The sequence below is a fragment of the Lethenteron reissneri genome, chromosome 18 (assembly GCF_015708825.2).
Source record: "Lethenteron reissneri isolate LAM-NWPU_2019-01 chromosome 18, ASM1570882v1, whole genome shotgun sequence".
Classification (NCBI taxonomy): domain Eukaryota; kingdom Metazoa; phylum Chordata; class Hyperoartia; order Petromyzontiformes; family Petromyzontidae; genus Lethenteron; species Lethenteron reissneri.
Window position 1 is genome coordinate 1,142,207 of NC_083796.1, and position 16,526 is coordinate 1,158,732.

General features: G+C 59.3%; 2 protein-coding genes across 10 annotated transcripts in view; one reads left to right on the forward strand and one right to left on the reverse strand.

The window, feature by feature from the left end:
* Nucleotides 1-427: 427 nt before the first annotated feature.
* Nucleotides 428-9,894, reverse strand: LOC133343663 (ATPase family gene 2 protein homolog B-like). The gene is made up of 7 exons (XM_061553382.1): nt 6,619-9,894; nt 5,803-6,333; nt 4,715-4,924; nt 4,217-4,411; nt 3,282-3,401; nt 2,090-2,215; nt 428-1,416 (listed from the first exon to the last, which is right to left on the reverse strand). The coding sequence occupies exons 1-7, from the start codon at nt 8,098-8,100 to the stop codon at nt 1,264-1,266; spliced, it is 2,817 nt and encodes a 938-aa protein (XP_061409366.1). The 5' UTR covers nt 8,101-9,894; the 3' UTR covers nt 428-1,263.
* The window catches only part of LOC133343664 (CUGBP Elav-like family member 3), a 44,833-nt gene continuing 37,669 nt past the window's right edge, over nt 9,363-16,526 (forward strand). For 2 of the 9 annotated variants that reach the window (XM_061553383.1, XM_061553391.1), the window contains exons 1-2: nt 10,330-10,808; nt 16,020-16,102. In XM_061553383.1, the coding sequence (XP_061409367.1) occupies nt 10,574-10,808; nt 16,020-16,102 (318 nt within the window). In that variant the 5' untranslated portion in view covers nt 10,330-10,573. Of the gene's footprint in view, nt 9,499-10,321; nt 10,809-16,019; nt 16,103-16,526 lie in introns of those variants that run through there. The other 7 variants (XM_061553390.1, XM_061553388.1, XM_061553389.1 and 4 more) reach the window with 7 other exon arrangements.

The window sequence follows — 16,526 nt, forward strand, 5'->3', positions numbered from 1 at the left end:
CACATTCAGTAACTCGCGAATAGGGAATGAGTACACATTCAGTAACTCGCGACTAGGGAACGAGTACACATTCAGTAACTCGCGAATAGGGAATGAGTACACATTCAGTAACTCGTGAATAGGGAATGAGTACACATTCAGTAACTCGCGAATAGGGAATGAGTACACATTCAGTAACTCGCGAATAGGGAACGAGTACACATTCAGTAACTCGTGAATAGGGAATGAGTACACATTCAGTAACTCGCGAATAGGGAATGAGTACACATTCAGTAACTCGCGAATAGGGAACGAGTACACATTCAGTAACTCGTGAATAGGGAATGAGTACACATTCAGTAACTCGTGAATAGGGAATGAGTACACATTTGAACGTATTGGCGGTACACCGGTGCACTCTATAGAAAAATAAAAGGAACATTTCCGCAATAATTTACTTTATTTTCCTGCAATTCACAACCCCGGTCAGAAAATCATGCGAGGTGGTGCACCAAAACCAGTTCTCGTGATGTCGAAGCAGTCAGAAGATGAATGTTATGGGTAGCTGAACACGAAGCTTCACAGTGGTGATGGCTGGCTCTGTGTTTTGACTTGTGCTCTAGACTTGGTCGGACGGTTAGGGTTATATTGGAAAACCTCAAATAGCATTTGCTTGTTCACAAAATATTAATATTTTCACCATTTATTGTTGCCATGACAACAACCCTAACCTAACCCTAATGATCCCAACGCTCTGCTTGCCGTCCAATCCATCGGCAGTTCCAGACGAAGATGATGCACCAGTCCCACCTCAGGCTCGTGATCCAACACAAGAAAGCTGCTGCTGTTGTTGCTGCTCCAGGCGCTCGCCCTCCCGGTTAGCCCAAAAAATTGCATACCCCGGACCCAAATCAACGGTCAACATTTACCTTTTTAGCGAGTCTCAGTCGACTGAATAAACATTTGAATCACGCTAAACTTGGCGACAGGGTCAATTAAAGACTGATAAACACATTTGCCGATTTAAATTTAGATTTCAGGCTTTTACGAGGACCAGTGTGTTATGTTGTATAACACACTGGTCCATTTAGTAACTCGCGAATATGCGAAACTTGCAAATCCAGAACTCGCGTATCGCGATGGTTTAGTAGGCCTCACCTGGTAAAATAAAAAGTTAAGTTTTTAGCTTAGATTGCCCGTCATCACGGCACGAATCATCACAACGCCAAACCACCCATCACCACGCTGGCAATCGCGACTCGGCGCCCGCGGTCACGGCGTCCATCATCCCAGCGCGTGCCGAGTGTAGAGCGCCTCGTAGCGCGCGACCTGCTGCGCCGTGAGCGAGGGCGGGATGAGCCGCAGGGCACGCAGGAAGTGCTCCTGCCGCACGCGCTCCACGTCCACACCCTCGTCCGCCATGGCCAGCAGCGCCGCCTGCACCGCGGGGGTGGGGGGGGGGAGAGGGAGAGTGGGGGGGGGGTGCAGGAAGCGACAGGTTTCAGCCACCGCCAGATCCGACGGGACCCGTCGTGCCGACGGTCTCCGTGGCCCTCCCCTCTCGTGATTGGGGCGTCTCCTTGCTGCGTTTCAAGAGTCCGTTCCATTGTTCAACGCTGCGGCGTCAGCTAGCACCTCTAGTGGCTGCAGGGGTCACGTGATTTCCGTTACGCGCGGCACACGAACCGCCAGCCCGTTCCGGCGCAGTGGTTAACGCAACGGCCAAGTTCCGTTCCCAGACACGGCTGACATCGGTGGCAAGCCGTGTCCGGACCTGCCCTCGGCCTCTCCGAGGTCAACTCGGCCTTCAACGAGTACCTGCTGAAGTGCGTATAAAAATACATCAGCAGTGGAAAGACAAAGGTGGCCAGGCGTGGTGGTTGCCAAACCACCAGCCTGTGCACTTACTGGGCACCCATTTGCGTGTGAACGTGTGTGTGAACGTGTGAACGTGTGTGTGAACGTGCGTGTGTGCGTGTGAACGTGCGTGTGTGCGTGTGAACGTGCGTGTGAACGTGCGTGTGAACGTGCGTGTGTGCGTGTGAACGTGCGTGTGAACGTGCGTGTGAACGTGCGTGTGAACGTGCGTGTGTGAACGTGTGTGCATTACCTCGCTGCACACCCCCCTGAGGTCGGCGCCCGTGTACATGTGGGTCGCGTCGGCGAGCTCCGCCAGGGAGACGTCCTCCGCCAGGGGGACCAGCGCCAGTTGCAGCTGCAGGATGGCGAGACGCGTCTGTGGGCAGGGGGCGGAGGGAGGAGCTCATCGTGAGGCCTGCCGGAATGGACGCACGCTTAGAACGAGGTGGTGTTCACGATTCCATAACAACGTTGCTCTAAGCCCCGTACGCAACGCGTCATTCCAATTGCACGGATTGAATGTTTTATTGGAGAATCACAATTTACGTTCGGGGGCCTCGGTTTGAAAAAACTCCTCTAAACAAACAAAGTTTCCATTCATCAAGGAAACTCGCGCCACGATTGTCCGGATGGGGTCCCGGGTTCGTTGGGGAAATAGGTTCAACATGGCCGAATCTCTCACGCAAACCGAGGTGCGGAAATGTCGATCAGAGAACGAGCTTAATCTGTCTCTACACGCAATCTCACACTCGTCCCCGTTCACGTTATCAACGTCTCTGTATTTGCCTTCAGCGACTTTTCAACAATGCCAACGTAATTGTTCATTTATTCATCAGCCAAAAAGGGGCCTTCCAATGAACGCCCAAATCTCCTGCTGGCCTAGATTTGAAGATTTCGTGACTGCAAGGATTCATACTCTTAGTTTTTTCGGTAAAGTCACGTAGGTAAAAAATGAAATTAAAATTAATAAAAGTAATAATAGAAATAAAATAATAAAAATGACATTATTTTATTTCTATTATTACTTTTATTAATTTAAGTTCGTTTTTTACCTACGTGACTTTACCGAAAAAACTAAGAGTATGACTCCTGCTGTCCTCCCTGGGCCGGGCCAACCAGGCGAGGGGGTCTGGCCTTGCAGCCTCTAGGCCGCTAGGCCGCTAGGCCGGCAGGCCTCTAGGCCACTAGGATGGCAGGCTGGCAGGCTGCTAGGCCGCTAGGCCGCTAGGCCGGCAGGCCGGCAGGCTGCTAGGCTGCTAGGCTGGTAGGCCGCTAGGCCGCTAGGCCGCTAGGCCGGCAGGCCGCTAGGCCGGCAGGCCGCTAGGCCGCTAGGGTGCTAGGCTGGCGCGTGTGCGGACTCGGACCGTGGCCCTCCGAGTGACGCGGGCCGCTCGTGGCCGAGCCGCGCGGCACTGGGAGCTAGCAGGCGGGCATCGCTTCACCTTTGCGTCGGGCGGCGGAACGAAGATGACGCTGTCCAGCCGGCCCGGACGCACCAGCGCCTCGTCGAGCACCTCGGGCCGATTGGTCGCCGCGACGACCAGCACGTGCTGGTTCGACAGCTGGGGAGTGTAATGTAGGCATGTTAACTTCATTTGCACCGTACACAGCCAACCGTGCTAATAGGAGGCATGGGGGAAGGACAACAGACTAAACACAAAAAGCAGTTCTAAAGACGTACGTTTTCAATCTATATTTAAAAGTGCTTGGCTCCAGTGGCTTCCGAATATTTGAAGAGCTTTCAGATGTGCTTCAGACGGCCACAGAAGCGCATCTGAAAGCACGCGATGCATTGACCGTCTTTGTTCGATGGTAAGCCAAAATCCACTGCCAGGATGACCGGCGTTCACGTGATGATGGTGGTTTATGTTCCTTGATAAGATCAGCAGCAAGGCAGTGTGATTCATTTGCGGCAAGCACTTTGTGAGTGCGACCTTATAACGCATTCGTTCAGCAACCGGAAGCCAATACAGCTCGGCGAGCACCCGACAGACACGGTCGGATCTTGCCGTGCCCGTCAAGGCACATTCCAAAGACTTTTATACACGCTGCAGCTTTCTAATGTTTTTGCCATACGTCCTGTAGTGGGTTGCAATAATGGAGCCTTGTCGATACTCTGCCACGTGTCACCGTGTTGGCCTTGTCACGACTCAATAGCAACCGAATGTGTTGTTGAGCCTGAGATGAAAATTGTAAGGCCTGACTAGAATTGCAGGACCTGGCTATATTGACCAGAGCAGCCATTGGGCTCCAACCGCGAGCCTCCGGGACGAGCGGCGAGCGTGCGGCCGCTCGGCCACGTCGGTGATGCACCAGCGCCGCGAGCCGCTCGGCCACGGGGCCGCAGACGGCGCCCCGTGTGCGCTCGCTCCCTCACCTCCTCCTCCTCGCTGTCCACTCCCCCGCCCCCCCTCCTTTCGCCAGCGTCGACCCCGACGCCGTCCATCTCGCTGAGCAGCGTGGCGAGGGCGCGCTGCGCCACCCCGGCGGCGCGACCCCGCGACCCCAACAGCGCATCCACCTCGTCCAGGAAAAGCAGGCACGGGGCGGCCGCCCGCGCACGACGGAACACCTGGGGCGGTGGAGCATGGCGGCGAGGGCAGGCGTGGTGGTGAGTGTGGTGGAAAGGTGAGAGCGGCGATGATCACAATAGCGATCACGGTGTTGAGAGCGATGGTGAAAGCGATGGTGAGAGCAATGGTGAGGGCGGCGGTGAGAGCGGTGGTGCGTGCGGTGGTGCGTGCGGTGGTGCGTGCGGTGGTGCGTGCGGTGGTGCGTGCGGTGGTGCGTGCGGTGGTGCGTGCGGTGGTGCGTGCGGTGGTGCGTGCGGTGGTGCGTGCGGCATGCGGTGGCGTGCCCGCACTGGGAGTCGAACCTGCGCGAGGTTTCTCTCGGTTTCGCCCACGTACGGCGACATCACCTGGGCGCCCGACACGCTGAGAAAGGCGACGCTGGCGCGCGCCGCCACCGCCCGCACCAGCGAGGTCTTGGCGCAGCCGGGCGGCCCGTAGAGCAGTGCGCCGCGCGGCAGGCGGGCGCCCAGACGCAGCAGCGCCGCGGGGTGCAGCAAGGGCCACTCCACGCACTGTGGAGGAGCGGCAGCATCAGCAGCAGCGCAAGACGTCATCATCATCATCACACAGCCAACGTCGTCGCAGAATTTCGCGATGTACAAAACATTGTCGCACGACCTGTCCAACGTCGCCGCCGCCAACGCATCACGTGGCGTTGCCGCACGACGTCACCCAATGTGTAATACAGAGGTCACGTGGCAATCACGGTGCCACACGACGTCACCCAATGTGTAATACAGAGGTCACGTGGCAATCACGGTGCCGCACGACGTCAGGCTACCGTGACATTGCACGTCGCGTGGCCACATCCTCACGTGAAATCACAGACCACAAACGTCGCGAGTGGCTTGAGACTTTTAAAATCGAGGAGTCGCGACACGCGCCCAGCTCCGGTGCCGCCAACCACGCCGCGTTCGTCACGAGGTCGAGCGGGCGACCGTGTCGTCATGTTACGTCGCTGGAGTGACAAGTCTAGCAAATGTCTGGGGCGTATACGCGATGCAAAATCACGAGCGATTGCTGGTCTGTGCTACACACCCTGCATTAGTTTCGCAACTCGAGACACTCGGTAAACTGCCTCGCGACGTTTTGTTGGCTTCAGAGGGACAAATCGTTTATTCACGGCTGAGCTGCTGCTGCTGTGCCGCTCTCTGCTGTGTAATCTGGTCATACTGCACCCTGTTAGACACGACGTCCGACGTTTCGCTCCAGATGCTGGGATCTTATTCATGAAAGAAGGTCCCGGCATGTGCAGCGAACCAAACGCATACTGGAGAGATTTATCTCCATCCAGCGACGTTGAGCACCTTGGCGAGGCTCGTTTTAGCGAGTCACAATTCCCGGCATACCCCCCACGCGGGAGACCTTGACTGGAGGAGGGGGACACCACCTGCAGCAGGCGGCGCTTGACGTCATCCAGCCCCACGATGCGGTCCCAGTCTCCGGCCCCACCGCTCTCCACGGCCGGCACGGCGGCGTCGCACCGCATGGCGGTCGGCCGCACCAAGCGCAGCGTGCTGCGAAAGTCGCTCATCTCCACGCGCACGGCCGGCAGCGCCCGCCGGGTCAGCTCGTCGCTCCGCTGCGGATCCTCCCCCTCCTCCTCCTCGCCCCGTCCCTCTCTCTGCTCGTCCGCCAGCTCCACCGGGTTCGCCGCCGCCGCCGCCGCACGCTCTCCGCCGGCCGCTCGCCCATTCGGCCCTCCGTCGCGCCCGGACACCCCCGGCGGCTTCGCCCGCAGGAGGCGTCTCAGCGCGCCGACGGCCGCGTGGCGGCACAGCTCGGCGAGGTCGGCGCCCGCGTGCGCCGGCGTGAGCGCCGCGAGCTCCTGGAGGTCCACGCCCGGCGCCAGCGGCATGCCCCGCGTGAGCGCCGCGAGAATGGCGACGCGCTGCCGCTCCGTGGGCACGCCAAGCACCAGCTGACACGCGCGCCACCACCGTCATCGTCGCCGTCATTAACGTCGTCACAATTGATAGGCCCATCACCAACAGTTACGTGACAACATCACAATCAATAACAATGCGGAAATCCCCATCACCACCATCATCACGATCACCATCACCACCATCGGCACCATCACCACCATCGGCACCATCGGCACCACCGTAACCATCACCACCATCACGATCACCCTCACATCCACCACCATCACCACTACTACCATCACTGCCACGTTCGTTCATTCATTCACACAAAGGAGCACCTCGCAGTCAAATCGGCCGGGCCTCCTCAGTGCCGGGTCCAGGGCCTCTGGCCGGTTGGTGGCGGCCACCACGAGCACGGTCCCGGTCCCGGGGCCCCCTCGCTCGCCGCGGGCCCCGTCCATCAGGGTCAGCAGCTGCGCCACGACGCGCGTGTCCACCGCGCCTCCATCCCCGCGCCGTGGGCACAGGGACTCCACCTCGTCAATGAAGAGGATGCACGGGGTCCCGGCACCTCCATCATCCTCATCATCATCACCACCCCCATCGCCACCACCGCCACCGTCCTGGGCGGGAGGCGTCGCCAGCGCCAGGGCCCGCGCGAAGGCGGCGCGCAGCGCGGCCTCGGCGTCTCCGGGCCGCGGCCCCGCGACGTCCGAGCCGTTGATGGACACCAGCTCGGCCCCGACCTCGTCCGCCACGGCGCGCACCAGCCGCGTCTTGCCCACGCCGGGCGGCCCCGCCAGCAGGAGTCCTCCCGGGGGGCCCCACAGGTGCAGACGCCGCAGGGCGCGCGGGAACCTCGCGGGCAGCAGCAGCAGCTCCCGCAGCCGCTCCGCCTCGGCGTCCAGGCCGCCCAGGGGGAAGCCGACGAGGCGGCTCCGCTGCCGCCTGCGCTTGGCCCGCAGCGCCGAGAGGAAGCGGCGCACGGGAGAGACGCGCGCCACGAAAATCTCGGTGCGACTGTGCACGAGCATGGCCACGGAGCACGCCGCCGCCTCCTCCTCCTCCTCCGGCTCCTCTCTTCTCACCGTCGTCTCATCCCCGGGGGGTCCCTCCTCCTCCCCCAAATCTGCCGGCCTGCTCTCCTCGGCCCCCTGGCCGCCCCGTTGGGCCTCGGCTTGGGCTCGCCGCACGAGCACGTAGAGCACGGGGTGGCCGTGGCCCGCGACGCGCAGCGCGCAGCCCGGGAACACGAGCGCTCCCCGCAGCAGCTCCCGCGTCACATCGCGCAGCTCGGCCGCCGTGGGCAACGCGGAGGTGGCGGCGGCCGCGGTCTCGCCGCCACCCCCACCACCCCCCCCGGGCTCGGGAGCAGCGCACACCGCCGTGACGAAGAGGCGCTTGGCGCGGACTCGCGGGAGCGCGCGGATCCGGTGAAGGGGAATCCGCGCGGGCAGCGCTGGGTCGCGTCCTCCCACGCCCCCGGCCTCTCCGCCGCCGCCGCCGTCGTGATCGGGGTCTGCCCCGAGCAACGCGGCGAGGCTCCCGCAGCGCGCGTCCACCTCAACGTGGCCCTCTGCCAGGTCGGGCCGCGGCCACGCGGCGCACAGCAGCAGCCGCTCCTCGCCGACCGCGTCTCGGCCCAGCGAGAGGCGCAGGGGCGCGCCCAGCAGGCCGACCCCGAGCGCTCGCAGCGCCCCGGGGCCCAGGCGGCAGCGCTGACTGCTCGAGTCGCCGAGCTCCGCGGGGTGGAGGCACAGAGACGAGGGCCCCGCGAGCGAGAGGCGCGCGGCTCCACGCGCCCCAGCCGGGGACGCCATGGCTCGGCCGCTCCCTCCACGAGCCCGGGGCGCGCAAAACTCAACTCACGATGCAGTCTTGCTGCTGCTGCTGCTGCTGTTGTTGTGTCTACTGCTGTTGTTGTTGTGTCTACTGCTGCTGCTGTTAGTACTGTTGTTGTTGTGTCTACTGCTGTTGTTGTTGTGTCTACTGCTGCTGCTGTTAGTACTGCTGTTGTTGTGTCTACTGCTGCTGCTGCTGTTGTTGTGTCTACTGCTGTTGTTGTTGTGTCTACTGCTGCTGCTGTTAGTACTGCTGTTGTTGTGTCTACTGCTGCTGTTGTTGTTGTTGTGTCTACTGCTGCTGCTACTAATACTGCTGCTGTGTCTACTGTTGTTGTTGTTGTTGTGTCTACTGCTGCTGTTGTTGTGTCTACAGCTGTTGGTGCTGTTGTTGTGTCTACTACTGTTGTTGTTGTGTCTACTACTGTTGTTGTTGTGTCTACTGCTGCTGCTGTTACTACTGCTGTTGGTGTGTCTACTGCTGCTGCTGTTGTTGTGTCTACTGATGGTGGTGTTGTTGTTGTGTCTACTGCTGCTGCTGTTGTGTCTAGTGTCTACTGCTGCTCTTGAGTCTACTACTGCTGTTGTGTATACTGCTGTTGTTGTGTCTACTGCTGTTGTTGTTGTGTCTACTACTGTTGTTGTTGTGTCTACTGCTGCTGCTGTTACTACTGCTGTTGGTGTGTCTACTGCTGCTGCTGTTGTTGTGTCTACTGATGGTGGTGTTGTTGTTGTGTCTACTGCTGCTGCTGTTGTGTCTAGTGTCTACTGCTGCTCTTGAGTCTACTACTGCTGTTGTGTATACTGCTGTTGTTGTGTCTACTGCTGTTGTTGTGTCTACTGCTGTTGTTGTGTCTACTGCTGCTGTTGTGTCTACTGCTGCTGTTGTCGCTGCTGTCACATTCCCAGCAAACCATTACACCAACCACGTGAAAAAAACGTGTTCATACGAAGCAAAAGTAAAGTCGCCTTGAGGGCACTGTGCCTGTTACATCCGCGAATCAGAGTTCAACTATTTCTGCCCCCAGGGCGGTTCTTGTTTACAAAGCCCCCGCAACGTCATAACGGCGCGAGCGCTTCGGGGTCCTGGGCTCGCGCGGTCGCCTCGTCGCCATGGCGACCACCAGGCGACGCGGGGCTGACGCCCGGCGCGCTGCCTGATTTTAGTTTCGTTATTTCCGCTTCATTTTATCGCATTAAAAAAAGGGGTTCGGGGGGAAAATAAACGCCGCATAGAAAAAATCCGTGCAGAGCGGGCGAGTCTCACGCCCTGTCAAACGTGTCATGTAATCGGACACCTACACAGAAAAAGCGAAGAATTCCACATCAACTGCACGCGGCGTTTCAAAAGCGAACGATTGAACCTCGATTAATGAGGTAAATTTTTCGCCGAATTATCGCCGCGATTTTCACCGGATTCTCATCGCCGCTTTCTTTTTTTAAACATTCGCGGCAAACGCGCGCGCCTTTGTCGGTGCGTCGTGACGTCACGACGCACGCGGTTGCGTCACGCCAGCGTCGTGACGTCACCGCGCGGCCCCTCGCCTCGGGGCGCGTGGGCGGAGGGGGCGTGGTCTCCCAGTTTCTACGTCACGAGGGGGGGGCGGGGCTGCTGAGATTGGAGGGGAGAGCGAAGTGAGAGCGAAGGGAGAGACGTTAATGAGGGGAGAGGGGGGAGAGAAAGGGAGGCGCACAGATAGATGCTGAAGGGAGAGCGGGGAGAGAGATACCAGATAGAGAGGGAGACGGAGAGAGGCAGGGAGAGAGGCAGGGAGAGAGGCAAACACAAGGGAGAGCGCGGAAGCGGAGGGGGGGGGCAGCGAGAATAGATGATATAGGGAGAGAGGGAGAGACAAGGGGAGAGCGAGGGAGGGCGCCCATTCAAACACAATACGTCAGGGGAAGGCCGGGAGAGCAGCAGTGAGAGGGGGAGACACAGGGGGAGAGAGAGAGAGAGAGCGACAGGGAGAGAGCGAGAGATACACAGACAAGCAGGAGCAGGGAGAGCGCGTGAGAGCGACAGGGAGAGTGACACACGCACACACGGGAGAGGGGAGAGGGAGGGGGGCAGAGACACACGCGCAGGGGAGCGCAAGGGAGGGGGAGAGAGAGAGAGAGGCAGGGAGGGAGGGAGGAGGAGATACCGGGAGAGCGGCGGAGAGCGTGCGAGGGAGACACAGCGAGAGCGAGCGAGAGAGAAGAATCGAGAGAGGTTGACAGGGGGGGGGGGAAAGCGAGCGAGAGAGCGAGCGAGAGGGGAGAGAGAGGGGAGAGCGAGCGAGAGAGAGGGGAGAGCGAGCGAGCGAGAGGGGAGAGAGAGGGGAGAGCGAGCGAGAGAGAGGGGGGAGCGAGAGAGAGAGAGGGGGGAGAGAGAGCGGCGGTGGAGATTGGGGGAGTCGGGCTGCCGGTGGCGAGGCCGCCTCTTCCTTCAGTCACGGAGCGCAGCGCCGACATGGCCACTCTCACGAACGGCGCGCAGCTCCATCACCAGCCGCTCGACGCCGAGCGGGACGGAGGAGGAGGAGGAGGTGGAGGACCCAGGGACGCGCACCCGGGCGCCATGAAACTGTTCGTGGGGCAGATCCCGCGCCACCTGCACGAGCGCGACCTCGCGCCGCTCTTCGAGGAGTTCGGCCGCATCCGCGAGCTCACGGTCCTCAAGGACCGCGTCACGGGCACGCACAAAGGTGGGGACGGGGGGCGGGGGGGCTCGGCATCACCACCATCACCACCATCATCAACATCATCACCGGCGGGACCACCATCATCAACATCATCACCGGCGGGACCACCGTCGTCATCATCAACGGTAGCAGCAGCATCAGCAGCAGCACCACCAGCGTGGATAGCACCATCATTCTCATCATCACCAGCAGCACCACCATCAACAGCAGCATCATCACCGGCGGTAGCGGCGGCGGCATCAGCACCACCAGCAGCGTGGACAGCACCATCAGCCTCATCATCATCGGCAGCACCATTATGATGGGCAGCAGCACCATCGTCATCCCTAGCAGCAGCAGCAGCAGGCGGCGGCATCAGCACCACCAGCAGCGTGGACAGCACCAGCAGCATCAGCACCAGCAGCATCAGCACCATCATCGTCATCATTCGTTCTATCATGCCTCGCTCTTTATCTCTCGCCATCCACAATCCTCCCATCATCACCACAATGATGATTTGTCGCTATCCCCCATTATCCCTCATCACGGGCATCATCATCAGCAGCAGCTTCGTCAACCTAGTTATCATCAGCAACATCGCGGAGGTCGTTTAGCATGGGCATCACCGATAGAATAGACACCATATAAGCCAGAAGCATGGATACCATCAGAATCAACATCATCAGAGTAATCATTCGGCAGGTCACTATCGTGGGCATCAACACCATCATTGATATCACAGACAGCATAATCATGGACATAATGAGTGTCATCATCGTAATCTTGGACATCATCATAATTAATTATGGGCATCATCGCCATCATCACAGGGATTATCAGGATGATAATTCTATTATCAATGCCACCACCACCATCACCATAAATCATTACGGTCACCGTCAGCACGGGCATCATCAGCAGCAGCAGCACAGACGGCTCCCGCCACATCCGCCACCATAGCCAGAGCCTTCCATTGTCAGGAGCGTGGAGCGGGCGACAGAGCTAATAAGCACACACACACACACATATACACACATCCACACACACATACAGACACACATCCACACACGATCCACACACACATCTACACACATCCACACAGACATACATGCACACACATCCACACATACGACAAGAACAACAACATCCACACGCATTCACACAGACATACAAAGACACATCCACACACACATACAGACAAAGAGACATCCACACACAAAGACACATCCACACACAAAGACACACACACACATGTCCACTAGCGGGAGCAGCAGCATCCTGATCATATTCACAGTAGAACTCGCATTGTCTCGTTGTAAATACACGGGTAGAGAGAGGGGAGAGAGAGATTTTGAAAAACAGAACTCGTTAAAGAAAAATAAAATCGCCACCGCAATCTGTTGATGTCCCCTGTTGGCGACTGGCTGGAAGAGAGAGCGGCACAGTGAGAGAGAGAGATGGGGGGAGCCATGGTGGCCATTGCCACACCATCACCCTCGCCATCGTCATCACCATCATCGCCATCATCATCGCCTCGCTATTCCACACTCTCACCTCGCCGATATGATTACGATTCTTCCTCACACCGTCTGAACATCGCAATGCTCACTCATCATCTCTGCTTCATCGTCGTCGTCATCAACATCCCTCGCCCTGTGCCATCGTCTCTCATCATCCTGGCCAGTTCCAAATCATTCCTCATCAGTGCCATCATGAAGATCATTGCGATCATCATCCCAAATCATCATCCCGAACGACTTCTCTTCATCGTTATTCGTCATGTCCCCTCATGATTCCTCGTCATCCTTCGCCATCGCTAATCCTCCTCCTCCTCCTCCATCGTCTTCATACATTGCCATCCATTCCTCATCTTTCCACACCATCGCCATCATCATCATTCCTCATCTTTCCACACCATTGCCATCATCATCATTCCTCGCCAGCCCCCATTATCGCTAATCATCCATCATCAGTCCCCTATCAACCCTCAGCCATTGTCAATCATACCTCACTCCCACCCACCCACCTCACCCCCACCCACCCACCCACCTCACCCCCACCCACCCACCAACCTCACCCCCACCCACCCACCTCACCCCCACCCACCCACCCACCTCACCCCCACCCACCCACCCACCTCACCCCCACCCACCCACCTCACCCCCACCTACCCACCTCACCCCCACCCACCCACCTCACCCACCCACCACCTCATCTCACTCACCACCTCATCTCACTATAACCCACCCACTCACCCCACTTCACCCTACCTCACTCCACCCACTCACTCACACCCACCCACTCACCTCACCCCACCTCACTCCACCCACTCCTCATTCCATCCACCCACCCACTCCACCTCACCCTTTCCCCATCCACCTCACCAACTCACCAACGCAGTCACTCACCACGACCTCACCCTCCATGCCCGGCCGAGGAGGAGGAGGAGGTGGCGGTGGCGATGGAGAGGCTCGCAGAGTCAAACTGCCGCACGGCGCGGGCCCCACAGAGCCCTGGGAGGGCCGGGGAAGCCGCGCGGTGTCCCACAGGTGGCTCCAGTGGTGGACGGGGGGGGGGCGAGGTTCCTTCACCTGCGCTCCCCCATTACCTCTGACAGGTGTTTGCGCGGGGCCCGGTGGCGGTGGTTGTGGCTGCGTTGCCATAGACACGCTCCGCCGTGCTCACATCTCCCTACAATTGCGAGCCCCAGCGCACCTCGCCCGAGTTCGAGCCGGGCTCGGGGTGGCAGCCGAGGCGGCGCGCGAGCCGCGTGCGCCCCGAAGCGGCGGGGCGGGAGTGGTCGCGGGGCTTTTTGGGGGATTTAAACACCGGGCAGCCGCTCGCACAATCGATCGATACGACGACGGCGAGGTGTCAATTAATATTAATTACACTGCCCCCCCTCCCTCCTCCTCCTCTTCACCCCCCGCAGCCCCCGTAGCTCCGGTCACGTCAATTACAATCGGGGGGTGAGGACAGAAAGCGGCCTCCACGAGCCGAGATCGCGAGCAGGGCGCTACTCCTCCGATCATAACCGTGGTGGCGATGAACATGAATATTAATGACAATGGCATGATGACAGTGCTGCTGCTGCTGATGATGATGATGGTAATATTAATGAGATGTTAATGATGGTGGCATTAGGGGAGGGAGTGGGGGGGTGTGCACCCGGGGCGCGATCATCCGTGACCCCAGAGTAGCGACGCTCAGGCTTTGTCTGTGCTGCCTTTTCTCTCTCTCCTGCTTGTCTCTCTCATCTTATTTCCACCGTCTCCCCCCTCTCGCTCCCTTCTATCCCCACCTCTCCCCTTGCCCATCTCTCTGCCCTCTCGCTCTTCTCACTCCCTCATATCCCCCCCCCCCCCATCCTCCTCTCATCGCTCGCGTCTTTCTCGATCCTCTCTCTCCCCTCTCACTCCCTTGCCTATCTCTCCCTTCTCGTCAATATTCCTCCTCTGCCTCCACCTTATCTCTCCCTTCTCCTATCTCTGTCTCTCTTCTCTCCCCTCCCTCTCCCTTGTATATTTCCTCTCTTCCTCATCTCCAGCTTCTCTCTCCCTCATTCGGCTGTCTCGAATATCTCTTTCGTCTTCCCAATCTCTCCCTTGTCTCTCCGCTGCCTCCACGTGCCTCTCTCTTGGTTCCCTCTGCTCACCCTTCGGCTGCTCTTGCCTCCATTGTCTCTCGCCTCGCTCTCCCTCTCCCTTGCCTCTGCGCTCGCCTCTCCACTCTCTCCGCTCGCTCCGCTATCTCCCTTGCTTACCCGCTCTCCCTCCTCTCTTGTTATCTCTCCCTCCTCCTCCTGCCCCCTGCTCCCTCCTTGGTTCTTCCTTATCGTCCGCGGTCTCCCCCGCCTCTCTCCCTTGTCTCTACTCGTCTTTTCTTGCCCAGTCTCTCCTACCCCTTGTCTCTACTCGATTCCTTGTTTCTCTCTCCCCCCCATCCCCCCACTTCCCTCCACCTCGCCTCCCCGTGTCTCTTCATTCTCCCATAGTCTCTCCTCTCCTCGCTCCCCATCGTTTACCATCATTTCCTGAATGTCTCCCCCATCTCCCTTCTCGTCCCCCTTCTATCCCTCTTGTTCCCCCGCCCTCCCCCCGCCTCTATCTCCCCCCCCCCGAAGCCACCTGCACCCACCGAGCTCACGTCCACCTCATCATCATCATCCTCCTCACTGCCCCTTCATCCCACAGTCTCCTACTCCTCCCCGCTCCACGGGAAAGGCTGGCTGAGTCGTATGAGTGGTTCGGAGGAGAGTCCTGCCACACTGGCGCGTTTGTCCAATTCCGTGCACGGCTGTTTACCTTCGCCACTGGGAGGAAACCGGAGATCCCGGGGGGAGGGAAAAACCAAGCCGCTCAAAGCTCCACCGCACAGATTTATTCAATCCGTCGCTGTACAGCCATCTCATGGCCACCTCACGGCCATAGCTGACGCACAAAGACAACGATTCCCCTGTAGAGCCTTTTACAGGCTGTTGGGGCAAGTGCTGTCAGCGAGCACCTATTAAGGTCGGAACGGCGCACGAGAAATTGGGTGGTGTGGTCGACATCACGCCCGGCCACCTTTGTCACCCAAGTGCTGATGTTTACACACCGCACCATAATGCACTAGTTTAGGGCTGCGTAAACCTAGGAGAATCCCGAAACCGGGTTCAGATATTTGCTGTCATTGTTATTGGTCGTGAACAGGAATCGAACTCGAGCCGCCAGGTCCATAGCACAATGCGCTAACCAGTGCGCCACCGCTCCTTTAACAGAGGCAAATTACAAATCTGGCCCAAACCGTTGTCTCCCTGCCCCGCCTCCTCGGACCAAATCGCCGTGGGGCAATCCCTGGCTCGCCCTCTCCGTGGGAGAAGGAGGTGGGGTGAATGGGATTGGGTGGGGGAGGGGGTGGATAGGGTGGGGGTGGATGAATGAAAGGGAGGGGGTGTATGAGTGAGTATGGGGTGGATGAAGAAGTTGGGTGAGGGGGAAGATGAGTTGGGGGTAGGGAGGGTGAGGGGGAGTAGGGGGGAGGGAGAGTAGGGGTTGATGAGCGAGTGAGGGGGAGTAGGGAGTTGGATGGGTGAGCGAGGGAGAGGGTGAGCGAGGGAGAGGGTGAGCGAGGAGGGTGAGCGAGGAGGGTGAGCGAGGTGGTGGATGAGCGAGGGGGGGGGGTGTGAGGGAGGGAGGGTGCCTCACGTGCTGTGTGTGGGGGGCTGTGTGCGTGGGGGCTGCGTGCTGTCCGCAGGCTGCGCCTTCCTCACGTACTGTGCGCGCGAATCGGCGCTCAAGGCTCAGAGCGCCCTGCACGAGCAGAAGACCCTGCCGGGGGTGAGACGTGCACCCCGCACCCTGCACCACGCACCCTGCACCACGCACCCTACACCCCGCACCCTGCACCACGCACCCCCACCACACGGAGACCCCCACACGGAGACCCCCACACGGAGACCCCCACACGGAGACCCCCACAAGGAGTCCTACAGAATAGTGCCAATCTGCGTTCTCTATTGAAGGGTCCCCAATGAGGGGTACTTAAAAGGGGTCTCTATCTGGGGGTATTTAACCGGGGGGGGGGGGGGGGTTCCATACCGAAGGATCCATTCACAGGGGTCCCTACCAGGCCCCAACACTCGGGCCTCTCTCCCAGGCCTCGCTACCAGGACACCCTCCCTCGCTCCCTAGGGATCTCTCCTCGCCTCCCCCCGCCTCCCCCCGCCTACCGGGCCCACGACACAGGGGTCCCTATCCAACA

Excerpts from the sequence above, each read along its gene's own strand:
- LOC133343663 (XM_061553382.1), bottom strand. The coding sequence starts at position 8,100 with ATGGCGTCCCCGGCTGGGGCGCGTGGAGCCGCGCGCCTCTCGCTCGCG. Across the intron at positions 4,412-4,714 it reads CCGAGAGAAACCTCGCGCAG|GTGTTCCGTCGTGCGCGGGC; the intron begins GTTCGACTCCCA and ends CCACCGCCCCAG. Across the intron at positions 2,216-3,281 it reads TTCCGCCGCCCGACGCAAAG|ACGCGTCTCGCCATCCTGCA; the intron begins GTGAAGCGATGC and ends CCCTGCCCACAG.